Consider the following 17,121-nt stretch of genomic DNA (forward strand, 5'->3'; position numbering starts at 1 on the left):
TATATCATTGTTCCTACAGCAATGCCACGCTCTTTTCTCATTTAAAAAAAACACTACTTAAATACAGTACAACTGCAACTTGAACACCACCAGGAAACCACTTAAAGTAACACACATATGAATCATAAACAGTACGATTTGAGCTGTGAATTTATTGATAAGAATGGTCCAATAAATAGTTTCACACAGCCTAACCAATGCATGGTTCAGAACTGCTCAACATCCTATCAGTGCTTTACTTCCCATGTTACACATCAGTTTGTCACAGAACACAAAACCAGACTAGAAATGATGGAACAGCTGCTTCAGGTCAAAGAGAGGAAGAGTGAACTAGAGGGGACAGGAGTGTGTCTGATTCAAAACCAAGAGGGGGCTATTGCAACATAATTTCTTAGTAAAATGGCCACACATGGAAAGATGCAGTGCTTGAAATGTTAAACAGACTAAACCTCAGTAAGAAAAAAACCACAGGTGACAAAGAAAACACAAGAAATGCCAGCCATCTTTATCAAAGTCGAAAGATACTGTATTGAAATAGCCTTCCCCCTTTTATTTGTTTCACTACACCCGCCATTTGCAATGTGTCTATGACTGACGCGGCAACACCTAATTTTTATCTAGAATTCAAATCCAAATGCAGCTCAAACATGCCAAGCTACATTCAACATCATCTTTGCATCTCTGCATATAGCTGGAAATGTAACCTAAACAGTACTTAAGACACAGTCATTTGGATTTCAATGCCAGTTTAAAATGAGGTTTTGTTCTCGCTTCTCTTAGTGAGCGTGGGGCCTCCCGCGGCCTCTGCCCCTGCCAGCGCCAGGAGGTCCGTCCATACTGCTGCGTGGGTTCTTGATCGTCTCATCCACTGACAGGATGAGGCAGGCTGCCTCTGACGCTGCCGTCAGAGCGTTGATCCTCACAATGGATGGTTCCCAGACGCAGGCGTTGAAGTTGTCTACAATGTCCTCGTTGTTGATATCTACACCATACCACATACCGCTCTGCAGGGAGATGGCAGATGAAGCACACAAAGACAAGAGTTATTTCCTGTTCAACTTCTAGAACTTAAGGCCATAAAAGCGCCCATATGCTTGTACTTTATTCAAAGCCTTGTGTAGGATTAGGTAAGTGTGTTTCATTTCCTACCTGTGCATGTTTGGCGCGCAGTTTGTTCAGGATGTTGGTCGCGTCAAAGCCGGCGTTGTCACACAGCTGTCTGGGGATGATCTCCAAGGCCTTGGCGTATGCACCAATCAGCAGCTGCTGTTTTCCGGGGATGGTCCTGGAGTAATCCCGCAGGTACTTGGACAGCTCCATCTCAATGGCTCCTCCACCCGCTACAATTGAGTCATTCTGGAAATGTGTTAAGTACAGTCAGCTTATTGTGTGCACAGATGGGCTGACAAATAGGAAGAATTTCCAAATTGTAAAGGGAGGGTATTTGGTCTACAGCTGTGCTTGGATGGAAGGAGCTGGTCAGATGGCATTCATGTAACTGCCAGGACCCAAGGCTGCCCAGGAGAAGATTGTATTGCAACAAGATGATCAGTGTTATTGACTTCACCCACCACTGGTTTTAATGTTTTGGGTGATCGGAGTACACTCTGTGCATAAACTGACCTTGATGGCTCTGCGTACGATCATGATGGCATCGTGCAGCGATCGCTCCGTCTCCTCTGTAAACTGTTCTGCTCCGCCCCTCAGGATGATGGTGCACGTCTTTGCCTTCGGACAGCCCTTGAAGAAGTTATACCTAGAGACGCAGATGGGATGGGTGTGAGTTGTCATAAAGAATTATGACTCATGGTGTCAGTTCTCTAAAGAGGATGGACAAAAGACTAACTTGTCCCACTTACCTGTCTCCTCCAACTTGGACTTCCTCAAAGAGTTCACACTGTCCCAGGACGCTGTCTGTCATGGCACTTATTGAGGTCTGGATGGAGCCGCCGCAGGCCTGGAGGTCACATTATACACAATTAGACTTGTTTAAGCTCATTTTAACATTAAAAATATGGGTTTGCAACACACACATGGATTCAAACAATGAAGACATTTTTAAAACGACTGAATTGTACATGCCAGTATAGATAATTAGATTTACTGAAAATCCAATTTAAGCAAGATTCTAGTCATCAAACGTCATCCTTTAGGAACACAGATTTATAGTTTAAAGATGTGGGGTAATCATTATCTGTGTGTCCTACCATCATGGTCCTCTTCAGATCCTCCTCCTGCACCCTGCCAGCACAGAACAGGTCTCTGTCAGCGAAGTACTGGGTGGCCACATCACCGATGGGCAACTTGGACAGAACCACCTTGGCTCCTGACTGATAGATCTTCTCCAGTTTGTCGTACAGGATGTTCCACTCTGCGTCCACAATGGCCTGGTAGTCCTGCAGAAAAGGGGAAAGACAGTTAAAAAAAATTACAGGGAGCCAGAAGCGAGACTAATTTAACAACAGTTCCAGGTGCTTATTTCACATCCTGATGCTGTGTTGTGGTCTCCATACCTCCACAGATTTCACGCGGACCTCAGCGTTATCCTTCTCAGCCTTCAACTCCAGCTCCACATTAAGCAGAGCAATCTTTGGATTCTCATAGCGTTTGGGCTGCATCTCAAACCCAGCATAAGAGAAAGTCTTCTTGAATGCAACCCCAGAGATCAACTGAGAATCCTGCAAAAATTAAATACAGAACGTATAACACAGACGGATTTGGAGTTTTAAAAATGAAAAGAACCTCATACAGTTGCTGTCATTTCTTGTTTTAAGCAATTTCAGTGGCAATTTTAGCGAAGATACAAACCTCAAGGGCTCCTCCCTGGACCTTCTTGATGCCAATCATCTTCAGAGACAGCAGCTCGTCCAGAGACATGACAGCGTCCACCACCATTTTGGAGAAGAAATCCTTCTGACCGGCGATTAGCTTGGAGTTCAGGGCTGTGGCTGCGCACTTCTCCAGCAGCTGCCTCTGCTCTCTGAGAGGATAGAGAGGGGGGAACAAGTACAACAATTTACATCCATTTTTTTAAAAGCTCAATAGGATTCAATATAATAATATTGCTCATAGCAGTGATTAAACCTCAAATGCTATGTAGCTGCCATGAAAAAAAATAAGGTGAGCACTTACTGCCTGTCGTCTTTCTTCACAGAGACAGCAATCTCCTTGATCTTGCTGACAGCGAGGTTGGTGGCGGTGCGGAACGCTCTGATGATGGTCTGAGGATGGAGACCCTCCTCCACATACGGCTTCAGCTGCTTCAGGAACTCAGCAGCCAGAAGAGTGACGGAGGTGGTGCCGTCCCCGACCTGAGGGTGGTACAAAGGAATGAGTAAGATTATCAAAGCCTAATGTATGATGTTCTGACAATGGAGATCTTTCTCTGTGTTGACATTTCAACAGGCCTTAAACCTTAAAAACACACACTTCTCACCTCAGCATCCTGGGAGCGAGCGATGTCTACCAGGGTCTTGGCAGCAGGGTGAACCACATCCAGCAGTTTCAGGATGGTGGCTCCATCATTGGAGATTGTGGCCTTACCTGGAAAAAACAAGCAATCATAAATATTTGGTGAGGGCGAATTCTTCCTGGAATCCATCCCTTCCACCTTCATCCAACTTTATCCTCACCTCTGCTATCCACCATCAGTTTGTCCATCCCCCTGGGCCCGAGGGTGGTCCTGACAGCCTCTGCAATCACCTGGAAAGGACAACCCAACACGTATATTTAGACTCATCTAAAGCATAACTTGTAAACACACGCACAAAGGGAGAACGCTGTTTTTCTGACCTGGCAGGCATTGATGTTACTGACGAGCTGGGGAATGCCCTGAGACGTGTCTGTCCCCTCCTTCAGCAGGATAACCGGTGTGGGCTGGAGAAAGAAAGGGCAAAGAATGAAGTGGGTGGTAAACAGACAAAAAAGAAGAAGGGCCTGAGAAAATCGAGTCGGCTAAATCCAAACCGATCAATAACGTAAGCCAGGTATACTGAAACAGTGTGTCCTGGTCATCTAATTAACTGGCTCGCACAGTTATGCAGCCACAGTTTGCTTCTTCATCAACATCACACAACACAGAATATCAGTGACAACAATAAGAAGCTGTGACCAAGTTCAGCAGCAGTACAAACAGCAAAAAAAAAAAAAAGCTATTAATATCACGACTTCCCTTCATAAAACTATAGCTGAGCAATAGATCATGTTTCAGTGAAATCATCATGATTATGACTGCACAAATAATCAAAACATTATCAAAATCACAATATGGCCAAGTGATATATCCAAATCATAGGAGCTGCTTTTTTTAATAAAGAAAAATGTGCAAAAACATATCAATACAAAAAAAGTATTACAGTGCAACAGAGATGCCCAGCCTACAAAGCATATTCCAGACATAAAGGATAATGATTGATTGGTACAGACCCCAGCAAAAATCCCATCATCACCATTTATACATCATTTTCAATGACAATGAAATGCAGAAATGATCATTCCCACAAGAAAAATCACAACTTACATTGCAATCGCAACAACTGCATTTTTGCATGTCATGCAGCCCTAATCATGATCATAATGTCGTGTGCATGATGTTTCATCTTGCAAAATCCTGGTGTACAAATGTATCACACACAGCAAACTGTAATTAAAAGCTATCAAAATAAATGAAAACTTTGAGCATATTTAACTGTAATAAACACTGCGATTTTGCTTAAACTTTCAGTATGATAATATATATAAAATCGTAATACCACAACATCTGAAAAATACTTATATATTATAATATTGAACTCAGCCATATCACCCAGCTTTAGTTCAAGCACAGTCTGTAAGTTATGGTTATATCATTTGACCATTTAAGGTTATAAGCTAATATGGTCAGACTCATACAGGCTGTGGCTGGTACTGTAGCTTTAGGGTGTGATGCTTTTGTTACTCCACACATGTTGTGTGACACTGTCAAAAGCCGGCTGTCTGTTTACAGTCTGCTCATAATGCTGTTCATTATGGCAGGTTACATGTAGCAACAGCTTATTATGTTCATCATATACCTTATAAACCGGTTTCCCATCATTAGCTAGCACATTTAGCACATGATTGTGATTGACTTCGTCTGGTCTTTGTTATTCTGCATCAGCCCGCTTCAATCAGTCGTAGCTCACTAACCAAATCTCAACACAAACACAAAGTCTCCCATGACTCGAGGAATATATTAATTCAAGCAACTCATTTAATGTAAAGTCAGACATGTTTCCTCTGCATTAATACAAAGAGGCTAAACATACAGCAGCTAACGAGATAAAAACCTGACTGAAATGGCTGCAATACCACACGCTATTAAAACTACCAACAGACAAATTCATGAATCAAACAACCCTACATTTTAAGATCAAACTGTCGCCAATGAAGCGTAGTTCCTCTTATATGAATAATAGCTAACGCTAACATGTCAGCTAGCATCTCCGTTAGCATCGCATACGCCCATTGATACTTGGTATCCTACGAGGCTAACGGTCTGGCTGACATTAACCCGTTTTTTAAATTATTTTCACACAATAATTGCTTCCACACAACGCCAGAAGGCTGTCATATAAACTGAGAGTAGTTCAGATGCAAATGTGTGCCGATAAACTGAAGGATGGACATGGATTACACATTTGTGTTTGGGAATAAATGCTAACTCACTCACCATCATCTTTGCAGTTCCTTCGAGAAGCTTTCCACCGGCATCCCTTCCCAGAATGCTTTTCGAAATCAAGAGCCGCTTGGGGTACGTTCAAGAACATGATGCAACGTTTTGTCAACGATTTGAATGTTTTGTTTTACACCTTTTCTGAGTTGAAACGTGAACTTTTTTGATAAACACGCTTCTTTTGTGTAAATGCTGTTAATTTAAATCACTAAAATGGCGCTCTAACGTGTTAAACATCTGATACATAAAGATAAACATTATGAAATAGACAAATACTAAATTGTGTAAAATATAGAAGAACCAATATATTGTGACACAAAGTCAGAAATGATTCAAACTCAGCTAATTGTCATGAAATATGTTATTTCAATGCTGTTATTTTCATAGTAACGGGGGTAAAGTCTGTTTTTTTTTTTTTTATCATGATGTCGCATTTTATTTCATAATCCATCCATTCATGCATTTTCATCAACGTATTTGGCACTGCGTCACTGGGGCAGTAAGCTGAGCAAAGGGCTCCAGACATCCCTCTCCCCAGCAACACTCTACCAAGGGGATCCCAGGGTGTTCCCAGGCTGGGTGTGCTCTAGTCTGGGGCCTCTTACCAGTTGGACGTACCCAAAAACCTCTAATGGGAGGCACCCAGGGGGCATCCTGATCAGATGCTCCAACCACCTCAGCTGGCTTCTTTCAACTCAAAGGAGCAGCAGCTGTACTCCGAGCTCCCTCTGAATGTCTGAATACCTCACCCTATGTCTCAGGCTGAACTTTAGACATAGGGCCTTAGTTGGCCTTGAACCTTAGCTCACGACCATAGGTGAGGGTTGGGACGTAGATGGAGCGGTAAATCGAAAGCTTTGCTCTCTGGCTCACATGAGCAAAATATGTCTCCTCCTGCATCATATCCACCTCAGTTGATATTGCTCATAATTTTACTACATGTAAATATCTTCAGAAAGCTTGTGGAAGTGAACCAAAGATGGTCACTATAATGACGTTGAGGTATTTGTTTGTTTTTCTTAAACAAATTCCTCACAGGTCAGTGTTTTCGTTCATAGCAGGTTGTATAATATTAGGCAAACTCTCTAAAGAACATCTACATCGCTGTATGGAAAGTTGTCATCAGCACACAAACACGCTCAGAGATGCAAAGAGTTCATGCAATATTGTCACCATCCATTAGTGTCATATTGAGCATGCAGTCTGTGACTTTGCATACTGAACACAGCAGTACGCTCTGAAGATGTGCATCTTATACAATTACAATGATCCAGCTGCACTGAGCATTTGTAGGAGTTGAGATTGTTACTTTGATTCAAGTCCTTTCTCCCTTCCCTGTTTACCCTCAACACCACAGACTTCAACTACAGCACAGAGTCCTGTCATCTGCAGAAGTTATCTGATGACTCTGTTGGATGTATCAGTAATGGTGATGAGGCTGAGTACAGAGCTGTGGCGGGCGACTTTGTCACATGGTGTGAGCAGAACCATCTGCAGCTTAGGTAGAGCAGAGGCTGCAGGTAGCTACAGCCGGCTGAAGCAGCTAAACCCATGGCTAAATACTGACACTTCAGGGTCCGAGCTGGAACTCGTCCATCCATAGGCAAGCTGATGATGACGGGGAGGTAGTTGAGCGTGAGGACAACTTGGATGACGACAATGGCGATAAAGGCTTTCTTCTTCATGGAATTCATCTCTCCCTTTGCCTTCGCCTTGCTTCCCCCAGCTTCCTTCACCTTTTCCTCCATCCTCTTCTGTCTCTGTCCCCCTTCCTTCTTCTTCTTCTCCATCACCATTCTGTCCCCCGGTGGAGTTTTTTTTAATGTTTTGAGAACAGACAGGCTGCAGAAGGTGTCTATGGCCAGAACAGGGAGGAACACCACACACACTGTGACAGCAGAGCGCTGAACAAGGGAAGCTGAAGACATGATGATTTGAATGCACCATGAGACAGCCAAATATCCCCATTTGTACTTATGCACCTTGAACCTGGAAGGAAGGGAAATAGAGAGGAGAGAGTCGAGACAGACACTCCCATTCATCATAAATATAGTTTCATGTGTTTATGGTTATTACACCAAGGTTTTACAAATAATTACACACTGATGTTGTCAACCGTTCTCAACCCCAAAGCAACATCAAATTAAAAAAGAAAAGGTGTTATGTTTCATCTTGTGTGTGGCTTTACTGTAGATAATGGAGGGGTCGCACCACAGCCATGTACATCTCCACACACACCAGACAGAGGAGCAGCGGCTTCATAACCAACACCAACGAAATCAGCAAAGTCACCACGACCAGCACATCATTACTCTGCCACAGATAGTGATTTGCAAAGAATGTAGGCAAGATCAGGTAGAAGGCCAGGTGGGTGAGGGCCAGGTGGAGGGGGAAGAAGTCTGCAGGAAGGACGCCAGCAACCTTTGACCTTTAAATTTAGTAAATAAATATAAATAATAAAGAGTGAATGCCACATTAAAATAATAAAAATAGGTCTAGGCCCCTATTTTTCTTTAATTAGATCATTTGATTAAAGATGCATTATGGCTGTACATGCTATGTCGCAACATTACACCAAAACATAAGAAAACATTTACTTTTTTCTGAGGATGTGACAGATGAGCCAAATGTTTGACGGAACGCCGATGAGGAATTCAAAGCAGAAGGTGATGAAGAGGATGAGAAGGCCTGCTGAAGGTCCTCCTAATTTGCCAGCACCATCATCATAAGGATCACACTCAGACCAGAAATATGCTGCGGCTGAGGAAGAAGAGTTTACAGAGGATCCGTTCATACTGCAGAGGAAAAAGGAAATGGTCAACATTAAGCCTTTAAACTGCATATTTAAAACATGATCTTTTAATTCTTGTCATTAAAGTACAGCAAAGTAGCAAACCTGCATAAGTTTTTCTTGCATGACAGTGTGATTTATTTACAAATGATGAACATACTGTAAAGTAGGTGTAACAAACCTTTCCATGAGAGTGGCGCTTTGAAGGCAGGGTGTGCTCCAACTGTTTGCTCAGTGTTGAGGGGTCATTTAAAAAAGCTGCTGCCCTCATGAACACTGTAGATTTGCATGAAAATGACATGAACCAGACTACAAACCACATACAGCGTGGCCTATTATTTCCTCCTGAGACCTGAACTTTTGTTTGGTATGCATTTTTAATTTCTCCTAGCTAGTAGGACCTGATAAATATAAAAACTAAACACTGTCAACGATAATTAAGCCCCAGTGTCTCAAATGAGACGATAATAAAGTCCTAATGTCCTCAAACTAGTGCATCCTGATTAACAGTGTCTTAGCTTATATCTGTTGCTAAAATTGGTCAAATTTGTTGCCATATCAAACTACAAACATAATCAATCATAAATAAACAAATTTCAACCATTAAATGTGATCTTTGGACCTTGTCCACTTTTGTGGCGGGATCGACTGCAGACTGACTTGGCAGAGATGGCTGCCATCTTGTTTTTACATGGATTAGTTCGCTACCATTAGATGGCATAAAAAAAGTGTCCATCAACAAGGACAATGGGTCTACGCATAGAAATGTAATTTTAAGACAATAGAATATAGTTAAAATTAGCTAAAATTGAATAAAACATAATAAAGGAGAAATAAATAGCAGTGCAGACACAGTACAGTGCAGAATAGCCTACGAATAGAAGTGGAAATATGTATATTCTCACTTTCCTTATTGTGCTCAAATTCATTTAAAGAGGTACAGATACATATCGAACAACAAAAAAATAATAAAATAAAATAAAAATAAAAAGACGAAAGCTAATGAAAAACTATTAAAAAATTAATGCATTAACATTTTATCATGCGAACGTTTTGTTATATTCATCATATTATAATCATTTAATAACTAAAAGGTCTTTTTTGTTCTTAACATTAGATAACACGATGCTACATTGTTGAAATCACTGTACGGTACACAACATGTTATTTCCAATCGGATATTGACTAAAATATAGCATTAAATCAAACGTATTTATTTCAACATTTAATTCCAGTGGTGACAAGTACTCTTGAACGCAGCTCTTGTGACGTCTCGCAGCGCTGCTGAATGCAGGCCTCTGATTGGCTTGCGGCTTGTGACTTGCAGCCTGAAGTGTGCTCGATTCTGTATCAGCATCTACTGCAGGGGCGGAGCTCCAGGTCTGCTCCAGTATACTCAATAGTGCAGACTCCACCCGCGCAGATACTCTCAACACCAAAACACGCGCTCCCAATCTTTCACCAAGAACTCGCGCGGAGTTTAGATCTTGTACACAGAGCTGTGGCGGGAGATTTTGAACAGTGGGAGATAGAAATATCGTTTTTTGGTATTTAAAATAGCGTCAAAATAAAGTAGAATAGCAGAAAGAGTTTGAACAAGAAACAGCTTTGTTTGGACGACGACGCAAAGATGGAAGACTTTGGAGTATATGCGGTTTTCGGAGTGCACGGTCCGCCTCAAAGGCTGCTGAGGTAACGTTACGATAAACTATGAAGGCTTTTACCAGTAACGTTAAGGTTAGCTATTAGCTCACCTTGACACATTTTCATTTTGTCTGAGAGCTTTAATGTATCTAAACTGCAGCGCGAGGGTTATTAAATAACGTTACGTAGTTGTCACCAGCTCATGTCATAAATCTTGCTCCTCAATGGCGCCTCTTCAAATGAGCCGTAGAGGGGGTTCGTCGGTTAGTTTGTCTGTTATTGTTAAACGCATGCTACTTAAGATTTTCCCATATATATACTTGTTTTTTCTTGTAAGAGAGACCAGTATTCCTTTATTTATTTGTTTTTCCAGTGCTGAAGGTTCGTGCAGGGTGTCTGTCGCAGTTCCCCCGAGTGTCCGCCAGGTGGTGCTGTTCAGCAGTGGGCCGTGGGGGGAGAGGATCTGCGTCAATGCGGAGCTCAACGATGCTGACCGGTTCCCTATCACTATCGGAAAACTGACTCCATATAACAAGTAAGATGACTCTGACCATGTCACTATTATCACACTTTGACTGCTTACTCATATAGCAAAAGTTGACTGTGTTGTGTTATGTCTGGGTGCATTGAGCATCTGCTGTCTCCCACTGTCATCACATCTGAAGCTTTCACTGAATGCTTATGTCCTGCAGGTGCCTGTCATGGGAGCAGTGGGAAGAGGAGACCTGGACAAACAGCGTCACACTCAATGTCACTCTGGAGGGAGGAAACCTGGTAAATATAAAACAAACCCTAAGATTCTGGACTAAATGGCATGCTGGGATTAGCACAACAAATGGCTAAGAAGTGGTTATTGTGTTGTTCCAGTTAATAACCAAGCCATGACACAAAAAGAGTGGAAACATAACACTGTATTCCTTTTAATTAAAACAGTAAGGGGGTAAAATCAGCTTATGTATCATGGTTAAGGTTGGACATTATATTGATATGGTAATATGAGACTAAATATCATCTTAGATTTTGAATATTGTGATGTTCTAAGTGTTGTGTTTTCCTGGTTTTAAAGGCTGTATTACAGTAAAGTGATGTTATTTCCTGAACTTACCTGACTGTTCTGGCTGTTCTATTATTTGCCGTTACTCACTTAAGTCATTATATCCCCGGTACCAGTGATTATTTATCAAAAATATAATTTTGTAAATACTTTGTGGGGGTATCAGTAGTCTACCTTTCAACTTTGTCGCAAGATTGATTTTGTGATATTTGATTTTCTCCATATCGCCCAGGCCTTAACATGGTAGACAAATTTGTAATATATTACAAATATTTAATAATATCACATTTATAAGTCAGTTCCTACGCAAGGATTCATTTTAGTTATTCTTTTTCCTCAGGCAAAAGCAGATTGGTCAGAGCCAGAGCTCCTGTCTGTGAAGGAATACACACCAAAGGTAATCTGTGTGATAATATACTTTATATATGCTAATGCTTGTTTTGTAAATTAGCCATCTAGTTATTAAAATCCCATTTCAAAATCTGCATGAAGTATATTTAAAATGTACTATATTTATATTTAACACCCTTCAATGTAAATTTTGTTCATGATTATTTACTTTTCTAAGTTTCCTACATTTCCCACAATGCCTCTTAGCAACCTAGAATGGTCGATAACTTGTTTTTTTTAGGCAACATGGTTGTGTCGCAGCATTGCATTCTGGTCTTTTGAGGCTAATGTCAGTCATGTCAAGCTTTGTGACAGCTTACCTTTCTCTCCCAATTAACTCTTGGAATCATATTTCAAAAAATAAATGTTGTCTTAATGATAATTGACGCTGACTGTTGACCGTCTCAGGACACCATGGCTCCCCTCGCAGCCCGGGAGCTCAACAGCAAGAGGAAGAGAGAGCGAGTGTCAGAGGGAGACAGCGAGGAGAGCAGGATGAAGATGAGAGGGGAGGAAGAGAACATGTGTCCAAATGGCACCGTGGAGAAGACCACGCCTGTGCGAAAGGCCAGAGGTCAAACTAAAGCGGGGCAGAAGCTGTTCAGTAGTGGAGCAGATGCAACAAAGACGAAGGGAACAGGTGAGAGGGGCCGCATGTTGTGTAAGGACAATTCTAATATGATAATGTCCTGATGTCGAGCATTTCTTCGTGTACTCTTTCCTCTTTCAAATCATCTTCACTCTCTCCTCTCTGTAGCAACGGGAGCAGGAGAGGCGCAGGGGACTGTGGGAAGAACGCCTCCTCAGAGTGCAGCCAGGACGAAGAGTAGGCAGGCCAAGACTCCCACACAGACTGGTGAGTGTGTGCCTACACATTACATACTATTTTAGTCGTTTTTATCTTTACCTTTTGTCCTATTTATTCACCTTTCAGTCCCATAGCTGGTGCGTTGATGCACATCTTCGCCCACCTGACTTCATAAAATATTGTTTCCTGTATACTTAAACGTGGGGCTCTCCAAATAACAAATCTCTGGTTTTCCTGCAGCTCCATTGGCCAGCCCGTCAGGCCGCTGGGGTCAGACTGTGTGTCCCATCGACGCTCAGACAGCTATTCTGATTGGAGGACAGGGAGCCAGGATGCAGTTCTGCAAAGATCCCATGTGGAAGCTCTGCACAGGTGCGTCAGTCTTAAACAAACATTTCAGAATCGGGCCTCAGTGAGAAGTGTGTGTAAATCAGTTCCTGGTATATGTCAGAGTGAGTGTTTTTGTCTCTGTCCAACAGAGGACATGTCCTGGGTTGCAGCAGAGACTCTGGCAGAGGGTCCAACACCCGAGGCCAGGATCGGCCACACAGCCATCTACGACCCAGACTCGAGGCGGATCTTTGTGTTTGGAGGCTCAAAGAACAAAAAGTGGTTCAACGACGTTCACATCCTCGACACGCAGAGCTGGAAGTGGACCATGGTGGAGGTGTGTGTGTTTTGCTTGTTTTAAAGCTCGGGTAGGCAGTAATATAATATAGGATAATGTTGTGGTCCGAGAGCAAACTAGACTAGACTAAACATTGGGTGACTGTTTGAAGCGCCTGCATATGCCCGTGGTCGTCTGGTAGGGCCTTAGGACAGAGACGGAGAGCTGCAGGAGAACGGTGTATTTCTGTTGTTTTATTTTTTTACTCCTCTTTCCAGAAAACTGCATACGCCAGCTTTATCTCCACAATTTTTTGCAGCTTGTTGTTTTCTTCATGTCCTCCTCCTTCTCCTCCTCTCTGGTCTCCTCCAGGCACAAGGTAAGGTTCCTCCTCTGGCCTACCACAGCTGCAGCATGTTTCGGGGGGAGCTGTTTGTGCTGGGAGGAGTGTTTCCCTGTCCAAACCCGGAGCCCGACGGCTGCAGTGACTCACTGTATATCTTCGATCCCCACCTCTCCATCTGGTACCAGCCCATTGTAACTGGCGACAAGCCCTCCCCCCGCTCAGGGTAAGATGGTTTGATCCAAATGTCATCTCAGCATGTCTGGCTGGCAGTCCTTTTTTTTTTTTTCACACACACATTTTCTCCATGTCTCATCCTCCCTCTTCATTTCCCTTTCAGCCACTCTGCGTGTGTGATGCAGGAGAGGAAGATCTATGTGTTTGGTGGATGGGACACTCCCATCTGCTACAATGACATGTACATGTTGGACCTCGGTAAGCCACACATCAGCAGGTTTTTATGGGAACTTTTATGGATACACACAAGGCACATGTATCTGGATAGAGTTGTAAATAAACCGCATGCATATTAAAATTAAAATGCTTTTGATTTTGTTAGGTCTGATGGAGTTTTCTGCTGTGAAAACATCTGGGAAAGCGCCCTCTCCTCGAAGGTACTCAACAAAACACACAAACGCTCCCAGCTAAAAGTTGATATTGAACCTCTGTATCAAACAAAATGTATCAGAGGCGCTGATTTAAAAACTGTCAGTAAACAAAACTGTTGAATGTCTGGTCAGATTCATTATGTAATTTTTATATGATGCGTGTGTTCCAGCTGGCATGGCAGTGCCGTGCTCTCAGACACAAAGTTCCTGATCCACGGAGGTTACAACGGAAACAATGCTCTCAGTGACACCTTCATCTTTGACATAGGTGAGAGGCAGCTCATGATTACATGCACATACACACGTACATAAAATACAACCAAAAGGAAAGATTTCCATGAGAAATACTGGTTAACATTAAAGTGGAACTCTTCTCATTTTCAGAATTCATACATGTTATTCCTCTGGTCTAAGACAGTCCAAATATTCAAAACCAAGAGTGCTAAAACTCGGGTTTGTGATGTCATCAAGTTTAAAGTCTGGAGCTGCTCTGTAGACAAGTGTCAGAAAAAAATGCTATAGATGACCCTTAGAGCCTGTTTACACCTGGTATCAACATGTATTTTGGTGATCCAAACACAAGTGGACAGCTGAGACACATCGCCGTTCCCACCTGTGTCTATCATGCGTCTCCAACTGACTACTTGCTATTCATGTTATCAGTTTTGTCAGTGCAGTTGTAGATATCTCTGTCAGCAGAATCCAACATGTCTCCTTCAGTAAGACAAAACAATGGACGGTCACGCAACACTTTGACCAACTTGTCGTAAAATGGGCAAGTTATAGTCATCGCATCTTGTCACCAAAACAACCAGAATGTCCAGCATGTAGACGCATCAGGACGCATTAGTGTTAACACTACAAAAGTTTGTAGTCAAATGCGTCCCCCCAACCTCAGCAAGTAGTTTGAGAGATCAGATCACAGTGCGTCTCAATGGTTGTTGTTATTGTCTGTCCACTTGTAGTCTGAGTGGGCGGAAGTCCGCTGCATAGATCAGCCTCTCATTGGGCGGAACGAGCCACCCGCTGAAGTCCCGCCCTACCACCTCCGGTTGTGTAGCAGTTTTCAAGCGCACCGTTGCTGTGGCACCGCCAAGAACGATTGTGATTGGTTGAAAGAAGAAAAAAAAAGCCGGGGCGTTTTTTTCTCCAATCTTAAAGTGAGAGTCGGTGCAGCCAGACCTTTCTTTTCTTGAGAGAGGTCTGGTGAGCGAGACTAGTCCACTTGTGATCAGATCACCAAAGATGCATGTTAATACCAGGTATAAACAGGCCTTGAGAGCGCCCATGGGAAAGTTCTGAGTACATGGGGACATTGTCTGTCTCACAACTGAGAGCACTACAATAGAATAAAGCTTGTGTCCACAAAATCAGTCTCCCAATCATTGTCCACGGAGCAGCTCCAGACTTTATACCTATGACATCACAAGTTTGAGACTAAATTCTCTGGTTTCTGGCTTGAAGAGAGTTGAAATACTGATTGAACTTTACAAGGTACTGGAAGTAATATATATGGAATTCTTCATTTGGGTGGTGTTCCCCTTTAACAGATCAAAGTACATACAAGTAGTCACCTGTCTTTTGAACTGTGGAATCAAAGGTTTTCTTGCAGCGAGCTCTGTAAGTAATAGGAACAGATAAGTTTCATTATCCATTAATCTGTCCATTATTTCTCAGTTAATCCTGCGGTCTTTGAAATATCATGACATTGAGAAACTGTGACAGACATTTTAGATTATATAAGATTAGATTAGATTTTATCGTCATTGCCTGAGAGTACAGGTACTGAGACAACAAAATGCATTTCCCTGAGTCTAAAGTGATGTCTTCAGATTTCTTTTTTGTCTGAGCAACACTTCAAAACCCCAAAATACTTTAATTAACAGCAGTGAGAAAAATGGTAAAACAGCACATCCTTACGTTTGAGTAACTGTAACTGGAAGCAACAGTTGTTTGCTATTTTTTATGTTCATTAAAATACATTTTCAGTTGATCAGCTAATTGTTTCAGCACTTATTACTCTCAATTTCTCAATCTGATAGTAGAAAAATATCAAAAGAATGTGTTAATTTACAGAAATTACACAGTGAATATGGCCATAATCCCTTTTGTCTTCGTTTCATTGGTTTAGACACCAACAGCTGGACAGAGGTGACGCTCCCTCAGCTCTCCGTCCCCAGGGCAGGGCACTCCATCATCACCATGGAGACAGCCAGTCTCCACCAACGTTTCTCAGGGGAGGATGAAGACGTGGATATGGACGCCGGCTCTGTCAGCAGAACCCTGCTGGTGTTCGGAGGCGGAGACAACGAGGGCAACTTCTACTCCGACCTGACGACTGTCGCTGTGGAGGAACTGCTCGGCGCTATTTAGAGAGAGTGAGTCAGAGGTGAATCCTCACTCCCTGACTGGATGTGAAGCTATTTTAACACCCCCACAGATCCTTTATTATTTATATTCCTATAGTTTGTCTTTGCTTCTGTTTTTTCGTGTGAGCTCCCTCTTCTTTATTTTGTGGTTTTTAAAGGTTTTTAAGGTCTATAATTTGGGCATTTCTTCAGATCTCCAAAGTTTAACTGTCGTTTCCAAGGAGTGCGTAACAGAAAGATTTTTGGCAAACTCAAGAGAAAAGAGATTCCTCATTCTCCTCTTGTGGTTACGATTAATGATCTTGATTAAAAACATCAAACATTTCAGATTATTTAGTAATCAAGGACAGCAGTCAATTTTTTATGTACATAGTTTAAAGGTTTTCAACTTCTTCCTCGGATAAAATGTATATTTTTATTTTTGAATCATGAGTATTATGGGCTTTCAGTAGCCCTGATACTTCAATTCATGTTTCCGTGCTGTTCATTTGCACTTGGCTTCTATCTTTACATAATAAACATTTGATTTTCATGTTGTATTTTAAGCATAATCTTCCTTCAGTTGTTTTTCTGCTTAATTGCGTCTATAAAGAAAGAAGGCCACATGCACAGAGACCTGAGTTAAACCCAACTTCGACAACCTTTTTCCATTTGCAGAATAATTAACCCACCTTTTTAGTCTGACATAAGATGGTGAAGTATACTTTATACCAAGTCGTGTCAAACTGATGCAATTTAAATGAGGTTCGACACTTTAAACGGAAAGGCCGATTAGTAACATCCCTGCTGGCCCGGTAACTCAACACTAACACGGG

General features: G+C 42.2%; 2 protein-coding genes across 2 annotated transcripts; one reads left to right on the plus strand and one right to left on the minus strand.

Moving 5' to 3' along the window:
- Positions 1-132: 132 nt before the first annotated feature.
- Positions 133-5,756, minus strand: cct7 (chaperonin containing TCP1, subunit 7 (eta)). The gene is made up of 12 exons (XM_050066791.1): positions 5,690-5,756; positions 3,793-3,876; positions 3,633-3,702; positions 3,437-3,543; positions 3,133-3,311; positions 2,809-2,980; positions 2,514-2,678; positions 2,208-2,396; positions 1,860-1,957; positions 1,624-1,756; positions 1,150-1,356; positions 133-1,004 (listed from the first exon to the last, which is right to left on the minus strand). Exons 1-12 carry the CDS (start codon positions 5,693-5,695, stop codon positions 777-779), a joined length of 1,638 nt encoding a protein of 545 aa, XP_049922748.1. The 5' UTR covers positions 5,696-5,756; the 3' UTR covers positions 133-776.
- A 4,193-nt stretch (positions 5,757-9,949) lies between these two features.
- Positions 9,950-16,838, plus strand: krcp (kelch repeat-containing protein). The gene is made up of 13 exons (XM_050067969.1): positions 9,950-10,175; positions 10,501-10,662; positions 10,820-10,901; positions 11,522-11,578; positions 11,980-12,211; positions 12,329-12,427; positions 12,620-12,751; positions 12,859-13,046; positions 13,359-13,555; positions 13,670-13,764; positions 13,889-13,943; positions 14,108-14,205; positions 16,069-16,838. The coding sequence occupies exons 1-13, from the start codon at positions 10,114-10,116 to the stop codon at positions 16,308-16,310; spliced, it is 1,701 nt and encodes a 566-aa protein (XP_049923926.1). The 5' UTR covers positions 9,950-10,113; the 3' UTR covers positions 16,311-16,838.
- Positions 16,839-17,121: the final 283 nt, after the last annotated feature.

The sequence above is a fragment of the Epinephelus moara genome, chromosome 17, assembly GCF_006386435.1.
Source record: "Epinephelus moara isolate mb chromosome 17, YSFRI_EMoa_1.0, whole genome shotgun sequence".
NCBI classification, from domain to species: Eukaryota; Metazoa; Chordata; class Actinopteri; order Perciformes; family Serranidae; genus Epinephelus; species Epinephelus moara.